This window comes from Leucoraja erinacea, chromosome 5 (assembly GCF_028641065.1).
Source record: "Leucoraja erinacea ecotype New England chromosome 5, Leri_hhj_1, whole genome shotgun sequence".
Lineage (NCBI taxonomy): Eukaryota > Metazoa > Chordata > Chondrichthyes > Rajiformes > Rajidae > Leucoraja > Leucoraja erinaceus.
In genome coordinates, this window is record NC_073381.1 from 63687036 (window position 1) to 63700096 (window position 13061).

At 39.4% G+C, this 13061-nt stretch overlaps 1 protein-coding gene across 1 annotated transcript in view; it reads left to right on the plus strand.

Annotated features, from left to right (window-relative positions):
• The window catches only part of nt5dc1 (5'-nucleotidase domain containing 1), a 439504-nt gene that overhangs the window by 32743 nt on the left and 393700 nt on the right, over positions 1-13061 (plus strand). Inside the window, 1 exon segment of the mRNA XM_055635784.1 lies at positions 5238-5319. Within this exon segment, the coding sequence (XP_055491759.1) occupies positions 5238-5319 (82 nt within the window).

Genomic DNA, 13061 nt, shown 5'->3' on the forward strand with positions numbered 1-13061 from the left:
TTGGTATCGTCTGAAATAAATACAGAAATTTGGGTAAAATGAACATTTTAATAGCATTGATTCGGCCAATTAAGGATAAGGACATTGGTGACCATTTAGTAAACTGATGTTTAATATCATCAATTAAAGGTATAAAATTAGCTTTAAATAAATCCTTGTGTTTCATGGTGATCTTAATGCCTAAATAAGTAAAACTTGCGGTAGTCAATCTAAATGGAAATTGTCCATAACTCGAAACAAGAGCTGCGGGACTGTGGAGCGGCCAGCTGCGGGCGGCGGCGCTGACTTTTCATCGGGAGCCTGGGATCTCTCGCCGAGATCGCCAGTGGTGGAGCTCCATCCGGCGCGGCCTGGTGGCTTCGGAAGCCGCATTCTCCGATAAGGGAAGCGGCCGTTCCAGGTGTCCCATGCCGCTGAGAGGATTCTCCCGACGCCAGAGCACCATCACCTGGCGAGAACGGCCTGGAACATCGGGCCTCCGTAAAGGCAACTGTGGAGGCCTCAATAGGCCCGACTATTCGTGGACATGGGATGGGGACTGGACATTGTGCCAACCTCACAATGGGAACCATTGTGGGGGGATGTTTTTATGTTTAAATGTCTTGATTACTGTTATGTCTGTATTCTTTCTTTATGTGCTGCATTGGCAAGAAGCATTTCACTACACCTAGGTGTATGTGACCAATAAAATAACCTTTGACTGTACATTTCAAATAGATGCTACACAATTCAAATTGCATTCTTTTTATACATAATATGTAATTATATTTTGCTGTACTTTTTTCTCCTCTATAGTGCTTGCAGTCCTTTGAGAAATAGAACAGTTGTATGATTTGATCTCACATCTACTGCTCCAAAGTTAGTCATGATAAGGCTGACAAAGAATTGTGTGGGAACAAAATTCATTAGATTTTCATTTCTTTCTCCTTGCACAGAGACATCACTAGCACCGACACCAAAAATGGGGCAAAACCCATTGTCAAAGTGATGATAAATTTTATTAGGAAAATATCACGGCAGAAGTTGAGACTCAATTATTTTTCAACTTAGCATTGCGTAAGGATGTAGAAACAAAGATTAGATGGAAATAAAAATATTGGGATGTTAGATTTGGCCACATAAGTACAGCACATTGGAGCTGGGTCAGAAATGTTTCCCAAATTTTAGAACTGTTATCTCGTGGAAAAGATAGAGCATACAGTACTCACATCCTGTCTGATTACTCAGGACATCAATGCTGATCTGTATGCTTTTGTCATCCATAATACTGCTGCATAAAAAAACTATTGGCTTCAGCAGCTTTCTAGTGGAGTGAATTCCAGATTATCTAAACCTTTTGTTGAGTAGGGAGCAGAGCTTTAAGTTGAGAGGTGCAAAGTTTAATGGGGATGTACATGACAAGTTTTTTTACATAGAGTGTGCCTGGAACGCACTGACAGGCTGGTGATGGACAATAAAGTGATATTGAAGAACCTTTAGATAGGCACACGGATATGCAGGGAATGGAGGGCTATGGATTACAGGCAGGGAGAGGAGACTAGTTTATCTTGCCATCGTGTTTGGCATGGATATTGTGATGTAAGGGCCTGTTCCTCTGTTCAACTGCTCTGTGTTCCATAAAGTTGGGCACTCAGATAAAGACAGGCACATTTGCGCGTACAGGCAAATGCATGCAGACGCATGCACACAGATCATTAATTTTGCTGTCATCCAATATAATATATCTAGAAGATGAGGTATTTTTCAATCTTATACAGTTCAAGTCAAGTCAAGTCAAGATTATTTGTCACATACACATACGAGATGTGCAGTGAAATGAAAGTGGCAATGCTCGCAATGAAACCCAATGTAAAAGGTCAAAGAAAGATGTCATTGGGATCAGCAAAGCAAAATCCATTCTGAGTTTGGTTTCTCCTACATAAAGAACATCACAAAGTGAGCACTAAATATATTATAATAAATTAAGAGAAATGCAAAGGAATCACTGCTTCACCTCAAAAGGGGGTTTGGGCTTGTAATGAGTAAGCTGTTAAATAAATCAAAAAAGGGAGAGGAAGAATAAGACAGGGTATGTGAAAGTGAAAAAGTAGAAAATTACATCAAAGTTCGATTGATAATAGAAGGGAACTGATTGGAGTAATTTGGATGACCAGTAAATTAGAAACAGTTCAAACTGTGTGAGGTATCAGAAGTGTCATGGATGTAAGTGGGAAGAATGAGGGCAAGGAGAGAAAGAATATTATGAAGAATTAAGGTCTGGGGAATAAGACCAGGCTGAAGCAATTGGTCTTCAATCTAATTAATTAACTTGGGGAGGAGATAAGAGTAAATGGGTCTGGTTGGAAGACAAGGAGGCTGGAGACTGAGGGGTAAACAGATCCTGTAAATATATCAGGTCAGAGTCAAAGGTCTTATGATCAATTGTCGGGTCATCTTTTGAAAGGAGATGTCAGAAGCTCGGGAGTTAGCCTTGCTGAAGTAGATGTCAATTAGCCATGTAACTAGCATTTCTTTTGTCAACAGGTGTGATAAGAATATTATGGTCATGTTCAAGTTTTTATTGAACATGAAGATATTTAAATGGATCCTTGAATTTTGCTATGTTGGTAGAGATGCAGTGAAGCATTTTGAAGCATTTGATCTGTTCCCAGGTCACAAAATGGGAGTGTAGAATGGAACTGGATGATAATTCAGGTGAGCTGATCTAGATAACTGCCATTTAAGTGCATTGTGCACATCAGTGTGTTTGCCAACTGCACCAGGGAGATGGGGAACATGTTAGAGATCCGATGAAGATGAATCTACTTCACTCCTTATTGCTTGGGCTCAACATTGAGTAATGCACTGAGCTAAAGGGCTGAAAAACTTGAGATCTGATTCCTCAGCTTTATACCAACGATAAATGGTGCATCGAGTATGACCTCATTCATTTGAATATGGTCACAATTTGGAAGGATAGGATAATTAAGTAATTTAGCATGTCTAATTTTATTTTAATTAATGCCAACTTTGATTTGAATGAATCTTTTTGTGTTTTCCACTGTTCTGTAAATGTCCACAATCATCAGGGACATAATGCAGTCATGAAAACTGTCTTCTGACAACATGTACCTATTGCCTACCTTGCATAATTTGTAGCAAGATATTGAGGATCCTGTGGCATCCAACAAGAGATGAAAACAAGATGCTATTGGTCAAATTTGATCTGAGCCATTTGCTTCCTCATATGGGAAGGGGAGAAAAATAAGTTTCAAGGTAGTTTTCTCGAACTGTTTTGTTGCTGGAAATGAAAAATAGAAAACCCCACTAGCTTTGCATAAAAATCCTTTTTTTTTGTCTAAGTTTTGAGAACAATTTCTCAACTCCTATCTGAGAAGAAACAGAAAAAACGATTTTGCCTCCTTGTATTCTGCTTTATAATTCTACAAGATCATGGCTAACCTTCAATTACATCATCTTAATTATGCACTTAACCCATGTTCCTTGGTATCTATAGCAATCTGTTTTGAAAACATTCAGCAAGTTGGCTTGGGAGGTGATTTAGAAAGATTAGCTGTCCCTGTAAAAATACATTTCTTCTAATTTCTGTCCTGAACAGTTGGCTCCTTAGTTTGAGAATGTAACCCCAACCAGGAGCAATATCATTTCACAATGTGTCAATGTTCTTAATAACTTTGCATGTTTCTATTAGATCATCTCACATTTTTCTAAATGTAAGCATATTAGCTTGTTCTGTTTAGTTTCTCTCGTACAACAATTTGGCCAACATAGAAATCAATTTTGTGAACTTTTACTGGTATCCAGTATTCCATCTGGCTCTGGTATGACTTTGCTGGCTTCAGAAAGATACAGGGAACCAAGAACACGAAGCACAGTGAAGGAAAGGAAAGTCATGTAGTCAACACTTGGTAAGGTATCAACATGATATAACTATATTTCTCTGTGAACTACCCCGCCATGAGCCATACAGAGAACAGAACAAGCAAACGAGGATAGACACAAAATGCTGGAGTAACTCAGCAGGTTAGACAGCATCTCTGGAGGAAAAGAATAGGTAAGGTTTTGAGTCGGAACCCTTCTTCAGACTGATGTTTTGGTTCAGAACCCTTCTTCCTTCCTACGCAAGCAAATGAATATGCTTTGGGAATTGACTTGTGAAAGAGACAATGTTGTAAATTGCAAAATACAAATGGATTAAAGTTAAAGAACCAATGGTTGAGGTAATTGTGGTTTCACAGTAGGATTTGAAGAAGTTTCCGAAAGTCATACTCTTTAATTTCAGTAGAATGTGAAGATATCAAAGTATTTCCAGTAAAACACTAGTATCTTTCATACGCTCTCTTTGTAGAAAATACTCCACTTCCCATTTTTTAAACCAAAATGGCTGAATTCACACTTATCCAGTTCAATTTAGTTTGTTGTCACGTGTACCGAGGTACAGTGAAAGGCTTTTGTTGCATGCTATCAAAGTATTTTACATCTGCCATGTTTTCCCCCTTTCCTGTAGCGTACTTAAAACCCTTTGAAGTGTCCCTGCATCCACCACCGAGTCCACACTGTCGCCTTGATCCATTCATTCAAATTATTGATATAGATAGTGAACAGTGGGAGCCTCAGCACTGATCTGTGGCACCCCACTCACAGAATTTCAATCTGAATATGAACTATTTATTCTTTTGTCTGTAAACAATTTATAGCTACAATACTGTGGTAATTCTGGTATTGTGTGCTTTAATTTTGTTTAATAATCTCTTGCATGAAATTCTTTAAGGCCATCTGGAATATCAAACATCCAACATCACCTGACTCATCTGTTTTCTTTGTTGAAAGCTCAAAATTTCAACAGATTTGATAGACAATTTTTTTTTCATAAGTTGAAGTGATATCTAGAAGTTCTCTATTACCACTTAAAATAATTCAGCGTTTGTGCTTTCTCAACTACTGGAGTTTTATTTCCTACCTTTCAATCTGTGGGAACAATTCTAAAATCAATGACACTCTGGAAGATGACATTTAGTGCATCCACTATTTCCATCAAATATATAACACATGGAATGTTTGGGCACTAGAACTTCTGAATTTTTTTTGTAGTCATTTGGTGTAATGATCTCAATCTTTCTATCTTTCAGACCGTATTTATTTAATGTAGTGTTATTTTAATTTTAGCTGCTTATGAATGTTATCTTAAATCATTGAATGGATTAAAAAAAAAATTCAAATCATTCCTTTTTCCACAGAATAGAAATGTGAAGAAATATGAATTCTGGAAGGATGTTATTGCATCCATTGAATACAATTACAAAGCATCTGCCTTCAAAGGTAAGACATTATTTCCTGTCGATAAATCTATAATTTTGCAGTGTACTTGTGAGTGGTTAGCATTTTGGAGTGTGATATTTGAAATTAATTTTGTATCTCTGGAATTTTGTGGAGAATCACTACGTAGGCCAGTTGAAGATGAACCATTATGACTGAGATATTTATGACTGGATCTTCTTTTCAGGATCAGTTTTGAAAATCATACACGATGCTTCTTGTGTAAAACATTTGATGTCCTACTTATTCGAGTCATATCCTTGCCTCAAGTCATGTGCTTTGGTTGTATAGATGTATCCAAGTGAATTGTGTTACAAGTCAAGGTCAAATATACTCAAATAATTATGAATTTCAGAAGGAATAGTTCGAACTTTTGGTGCATTACTATTATTCCAGTGTAACACTGGTGGAATTCCGATCAATTTGTGTGAGAAAAATGTAACTATTGTGCTTACTTTTAACTTGAAGGATTAAAGAAGTTTGGGTGTAAATTATATATTCCTTTGCATTATATCTGAGTTTTATTTCTGTCCTAACTTATTGTATGTAATATGCTATCTTTCAGTCCCTGTGTTTGATTGCACTTTGGCTTATTATAATTGAATTTTAGAAGAGCAGTAAGCAATGATGTTCTGTTTAGTGATTTTTTTAAATTTGTTATCATCTCTGGAGCTGCCTGTTGATTGACATGAGTATATGCTGAAAAATCAATACACATATAGGTTGGCATGTGCTTAAGGAACTACCTTGAGTATCTTGTGCATGAATTATAGTTTAATAACTAACTACTGAATCAAAGTCAAAGTCAAAGTCAATTTTATTTGTTACATGCACACGAACGTGCAGTGAAATGAATTTACCAGCAGTGATACACTTAAAAAGAACACACAATACACAATATAGATTTAACACAAATATCAACCACAGCATTATTCACTGTGGTGGAAGACAACAAAGTTCAGTCAGTCTTCCTTTGTTCATCCGTGGTCGGGGCCATAAACCTTCTGTAGTTGCCGCTACGGACGGCTCGATGTACAAGCCCTCTCGTCGGGATGATCAAAACTCCTACGTCGGGATGGTCAAACACACTCCACGGCTTGGAAGTCCCGAATCGGCACTTTCCTACCGGAGACCGCGGCTTCAGGATGTTATAGGCCGCAGGCCGGCGGTCGGAGCTCTTCACCGGCGATCCCTGGCAAGGGATCCCTGATGGAAGTCCATTCCACGCCCACGGCTAGAAGCTCCGCAGGCCACAGCCCCATGATGCCAAAGTCAACAGGCCAGCGATTGGAGCACACCTCTTTGGCGACCCCAGGCAAAAGTTCGCCTGCTCCGCGATGGAAAAGTACACACTGTGCCTGCTGCTGATCCTCCGGGCCCGACTCCAGGAAAGGCTGCTCCAAACCAAGCAGTTAGGCCGTGAGGGAGGCGGCATGAAAAAAGTCGTCTGTCTGTGGAGGAGGCGACCAAAAACTGTTTCCCCCTTTCCCCTCCCCACACAAGGCACACCAAGAGACACCTAAGAATGTTATGGGTTTGGACACGCTAGAGACAGGAAACATGTTCCCGATGTTGGGGCAGTCCAGAACCAGGGGCCACAGTTTAAAAATAAGGAGTAAGCCATTTAGAACTGAGACGAGGAAACACTTTTTCTCACAGAGAGTGGTGAGTCTGTGGAATTCTCTGCCTCAGCGGGCGGTGGAGGCAGGTTCTCCTGATGCTTTCAAGAGAGAGCTAGATAGGGCTCTTAAAAATAGCGGTGTCAGGGGATATGGGGAGAAGGCAGGGACGGGGTACTGATTGGGGATGATCAGCCATGATCACATTGAACGGCGGTGCTGGCTCGGGGCCAAATGGCCTACTCCTGCACCTATTGTCTATTGTCTAAACTAACATTTGACACGCCCCCCAAAAAATGTCGAAATAACGAACACTGGCAGGGCAGCCGACTCGCAGCGCCCCCAACGACCCAATGTCAACGTTGGTGTGAGTTCGGATTTGCTGATTCCTGCTTGCTTTCATCTATTTTTGTATAAAATTGTTAGATTGCCAATAAGTAGGGCAGATTAAGTGAATCTTTCTGATTACAAATCCTTGAGGAAATTCAACCCCAAATTCCCCATATTTCCTGATTCGGTATGTTGGATTTGTTTTTGGGTTTGATTTTCTTATTTTATGATCTTATTTATAAATATGGTTGAAGCATTATTATGTCATCGAATCATTAAAAAAAGGCTAGATGTTATCCATTATTCTGGTTAAACCAACAAGAATGATCAAGTACTGATTTGGTTGAGGTAGAAGGTTGCTCCCAGAGAGCTTAATTTGTGACTGTGGGTAATTTATTTGTCATTAGACAAAATCTCATCCCTTACTTGTTTATCCTGCCCATACATACAACATGAATAGGAAATTTTGACGAAGCAATGAGTATTTATAAAAGTTGGTCAATTTTATATTAATTTAAAAATGTCAGATATTTACCCACATGACTGTAGTTCCCAATGGACTGGAACGTGTGAGGAATGCTGGCAATCCTTTGTGCAAGTTCACCGTTTGTGGTTTTCACATGAATGCCTGAGTCCTGAACTTGCTGGCTGTACTTTGCAGTGGTTTTACCCATGGAGCACTATCACAGAATGTGAATGTTGCAATTCCCCGGGGTTTGCCAGGTTATACCTGGCACAAGAACATTGACGACATTTGTGGCATTGGAGAGGAATGACAAATGGCAAAGTTATATAACTTCCTAAAAAATATATTTGCATAGTTAAATGTTTTGTTTAAAGCATTAAAGGTTGTTCCCTTTATTTTATTTTAGATTTACTTTTTGATTTTTTTTTTTAAATATCAGAACATTTTGAATCTTCCAATGTTTTGGACAGAATTATTAGCTACCTTGGTGCCGGGCAGTGGCTTAATGGAATGTTAGTATTATTCAGTCCTTTTGTGGCAGGAATTACCCTAGCTCTAGGTTTTAGATGCACTCTGAAAGTTTGGTTTTCAAATATTATGGGCAGGCTGCCTAGTATTACTGCTTATTAATTTGTTGCATTATTGAATCTTTATTGTGCGTAATTGTGTTAATGGGCCTATAAAACTGAATCAAGTAAGAATGTTATTGTTCTGTTGCCAGTCCATATGCCACCATATGGAACTTCAAATTTTAGGATCAAAAATTCTCATCAAATTGCCATTAGCAAATCTAGAAAGATTATTTTCAAGTGTAGGATTAGGAAAAATAAACTGTTTATTTGTAACCTCCCCACAGCAATCTGACACCATTGTTTTTTTTTTTAATGGCCGCACAGTGGCCATGCAGCGCCAGAGACCCGGTTTCAATCCTGACTACGGGTGCTCAGTGTTCTCCCCGTCCACGTGGGTTTTCCCCTTGTGCTCTGGTTTCCACCCACACTCCAAAGATGTACAGGTTTATATGGCTTTGGTAAAGATTGTAAATTGTCCCCTTGTGTAGGATAGTGTTAGTGTATGGGGATCGCTGGGCAATGCAAATTTGGAAGGCATATCTCGCTGTATCTCTATACTCTAAACCAGGGGACTCCAAATCTTTCAGCATGAGGGCCACATTATATATTTGGCACATTTTTGCGGGCCATAGGAAAAAATAAAGAAATGTCACTTTTATAAATGTAATGAACTCAAAATAGAACTTAAGTAATACAAATGGAAGAAATCCAAAACAAAACAAAACCTGTAGCCATCAACCAAGGTTAAACTTTAAGCTAAAGGGTGGGTGAATTAATTTATATACACACACTTACTGGTTCCCCACCGACAGGGTTTGTTGCAGCAAGTCAGGAGCATGGCAAAACCTTGCCCCCCCCACCAACACCCTGCCCTCCTCTCTCCCCCCCCACCCACGGCAACTCCAACCAAACCCGATGGAGGAGGCAGTGAAGCGCCCTAGCAGACAGCGACCAATGGAAGCTGGAGAAGCAGCCTTACCCGGGTTACTCTAAATATAAATGCTTAAAAGGTTCTGAAGACTATATCCAAACTAGAGATTTCCTATTAATGGAGCACACAAATCATTCTGTAGTTAGGTGACCATCAAGTGGAAGATGAAAGTGAGTGTGAATGCGCATCAACAATTAACACATTTATCCGGACTATTACATCGAATGGCTGTGTGATCAGTTCAATGTATAGGTACAGCGTTGTATGGGTTGATGCAAAATTGCTCAGCATGTGGTATATTTCACTGGGATTCGATTCCCATGCATGTTATTTTCAATAGACTTTTGCGTAGTTTCTCTGCACCCAAATTCCCACGTTAATATTTAGGGAAAAGTCCTGACAAACACCTTCGACAAACATTGCCTTGACACATTCATCTGCAGCAACATCGCCACTGATACACCAACCTACAATAAATGCATGGCCATATGATAGCTTTCAACAGGTTGCTCCGACATAATTTATCCTTTGGCCCAACAAATACAACAAGGTCATTGGTCACGAATAATTGATATTTTTTCCTTTTTTCCCCCAGTCAAAATGTAGGGGGAGAATCTGCCTTTTGCAAAAAAAACATATTGGAGGGATTTTAAAAACTGCTGCAATAATTTAAGTTACAGTTACTAGATAACTGGGCGGCAGGGTGGTGCAGTCTTAAGTTGCTGCCATACTGCACCAAAGTGCCGGATTCGTTCCTGAATATGGGTGCTGTATACGGAGTTTGTACATTCTCCCATTGACCTGCATGTATTTTCTCTGGGAGCTCCAGTTTCCACCTACACTCCAAACACTTACAGGTTTGTATAGGAAGGAACTACATATGCTGGTTATACACTGAAGATTTGTAGAGTAATTGGGTTGGTTTAATTGTCCCTAGTGTGTGTGCATGTGTAGGATAGTGTTTGTGGTGGGGGTGGGGGCGAGTGAAAGCCTGTTTAAGTGCTGTATCTCTAAAGTTTAGAGCAAACTGACGTGTAAGGTCCTGCGCTACCACAGAACCCGCTAAATAGCCCGCCACACGGAACATATTAAGAACTTGTGCGGGCCGGATAAAATCTCGTGGCGGGCCGGATGTAGCCCCCCGGCTCTAAACAAAAGAAAGACTTATTTTCACCGTGAAAGGAAGTTGCTTCTATTGACTGTCAAACAAGGCCTTTAGTATTCAAGAAGGAACTGCAGATGCTGGAAGATCGAAGGTACACAAAAATGCTGGAGAAACTCAGCGGGTGCAGCAGCATCTATGGAGCGAAGGAAATAGGCGACGTTTCGGGCCGAAATCCTTCTTCAGACTGGTCTGAAGAAGGGTTTCGGACCGAAACGTCGCCTATTTCCTTATGATATATTTTTTTTAAACTATACTTCTTAGTAAATTACAATAATACACATCAGATATATCTTATTACATTTGTTGTACCACTTCGTTTTTCGAGCTTTAAAAAAGATAGAAATAAAAGAAGTAAGGAAAGTGAGCAAGAATCGTGAAGGTGCAGGAAAGTGTTGGGAAAAGAAAGCCCCTTAGGGAAGAAGTTAGAGAAGGAAGTAAAGAAAGGAAATAAGACCCTAGAAAGAAAAGAAAAAAAAAGGAAAAACAATCGCTCTATTGTAACACAAAACTCGCAAAAAACGATATACCAACCGTGTTTAAAAAAAATAAATTATTTTATACCCCCCGTTACCAGATCCTGGTACCATTTATATTTTAAATTACTATTGCACCTTATGCTTGTAATAGTTCCATAAATGCAGACCACGTCTTTTGGAAGTGGTCTGCTTTGCCTGCTAGGAGGAGTCTCATCTCTTCCAAGTGTAGTGTTTCGAACATGTTTGAAATCCACATTTTTATTGTTGGTATTGGAGCATTTTTCCAAAATTTAAGCTTTTTTCCCCATTATTAGCCCGTAATTAAGTAAGTTCTTTTGAAACACGTTTAATTCGGGGTTACCTTCTGATATTCCAAAAATGATCCATTCTGCTTTTGGTACAAGTTTTATTTTAAATAATTTTGTGAAGATTTCAAATATTTCGTTCCAAAATGTTTGGAGTTTTATACAAAAAACAAAAGACTGTGCTATGGTAGCTTCTTGTGACTGACATTTATCACAAATGGATGAGACATTGGGGAAAAGTTTATTTATTTTAGTTTTTGAATAATATAGTCTATGTAATGTTTTATATTGAATTAGAGTATGTCGTACGTTGATCGAGCATTTATGCACATATAGTAAGTGTTTATCCCAGCTCTCTTTTGAAATTTTTATAGCTAGGTCTTGTTCCCAGTCTCTTCTAATACCATCGGTTGTAGGTATTTCTATATTTAAAAGAATGTTGTATAAATATGATATTAGATTTGCTGATTCAGCCTTTGTCTTCATGGCTTCATCCAATAAGTCTGGGGACATGTTATGATAGTCTTTTGTGTATTTTTTCAGATAGTCACGGATTTGATGATATTTATAATATTGATTATTTCTCGAATTATATTTCAGTTGTAATTGTTGAAATGATAATAATTTTCCTAATTCATACAAGTCTCCGAGCATTTTGATACCCGTTCTTTCCCGACTGTTCATTTACCTGATCTGTGTCTCTCATGATTTTGTCCACTCAATAATATCTCCCCTCAATCTCCTATGCTCAAAAGAATTAAGTCCTGGCCTGCTTAACCTCTCCCTATAGCTCAGGCCATCAAGTTCTGGCAACATCGTTATAAATCTTCTCTGCACCCTTTCCAGCTTGACAACATCTTTCCCATAACATGGTAAAAAAACTGAACACAATACTCTAAATGTGGCCTCATCAATGTATTTTACAACTGTAACATGATCTCCCATGTTCTATACTCAATGCTCTGACCGAGGAAAGATAATGTGCTAAAAGTCAACTTCACCACCCTATCTACATGTGACGCCACTTTCAACGAACTGTGTACTTGCACTCCTAGATTCCTCTACTGTTCAACACTCCCTCGAGCCCTACCATTCACTGTGTAGGTCCTGCCCTTGTTAGACTTCCCAAAATGTAACACCTCACATTTCTTTGCGTTCAATTCCATTAACCATTCCTTGGCCACCAGTCCAACTGATCAGCGGTCCAGCCTGAAGGGTTCTCCATCCACCGTATGGACCGTACGATGGCATCTGGTAAAGGGGGATGAGGGCGCGTCTGCTTCATTGTCAACTCTGGGTGGTGCTCAGACCTGTCAGTCCTATCCAACTCCTGCTCTCCACACCTCGAACATCTGGCATCCGTCTGGCACTGGAGGAGCTGCACGCCATGGTCAACAAGCACCAGACGGCTTACCCCGAGGCATTTACCACGGTAGCCGAGAACTTCAACAAAGCCAACCTGAAGAAATCGCTCCCTAACTTCCACCAACATGTCTCCTGCAACACCAGAGGATCAAACACCCTTGACCACTGCTACGCGACCATCAAAGATGCCTATCACTCTATCCCTTGCCCTCACTTCGGAAAATCTGACATTTTGCACTTCTATCTGTATCTCCATTAACCCACACTATTCTGTATTAATCTCCACAATTTAATCTCCGTTAACCATTTTAGTAATCTCTTCAAAAAACTTGATTAAGTTTGTGTATTATGATTTTCTACGTACAAAGCAATGCCGACTATTCTTAATTAGTTCTTGCTTTTTCAAATGCAAATCGATCCAGGTATTATCAAAGTAACGAGGGACTACTGACACCAGTTTTTAAATCACTCTCACAATTAGCTACAGTTTCATTTTTTTCTTTCACTCTCCATTTC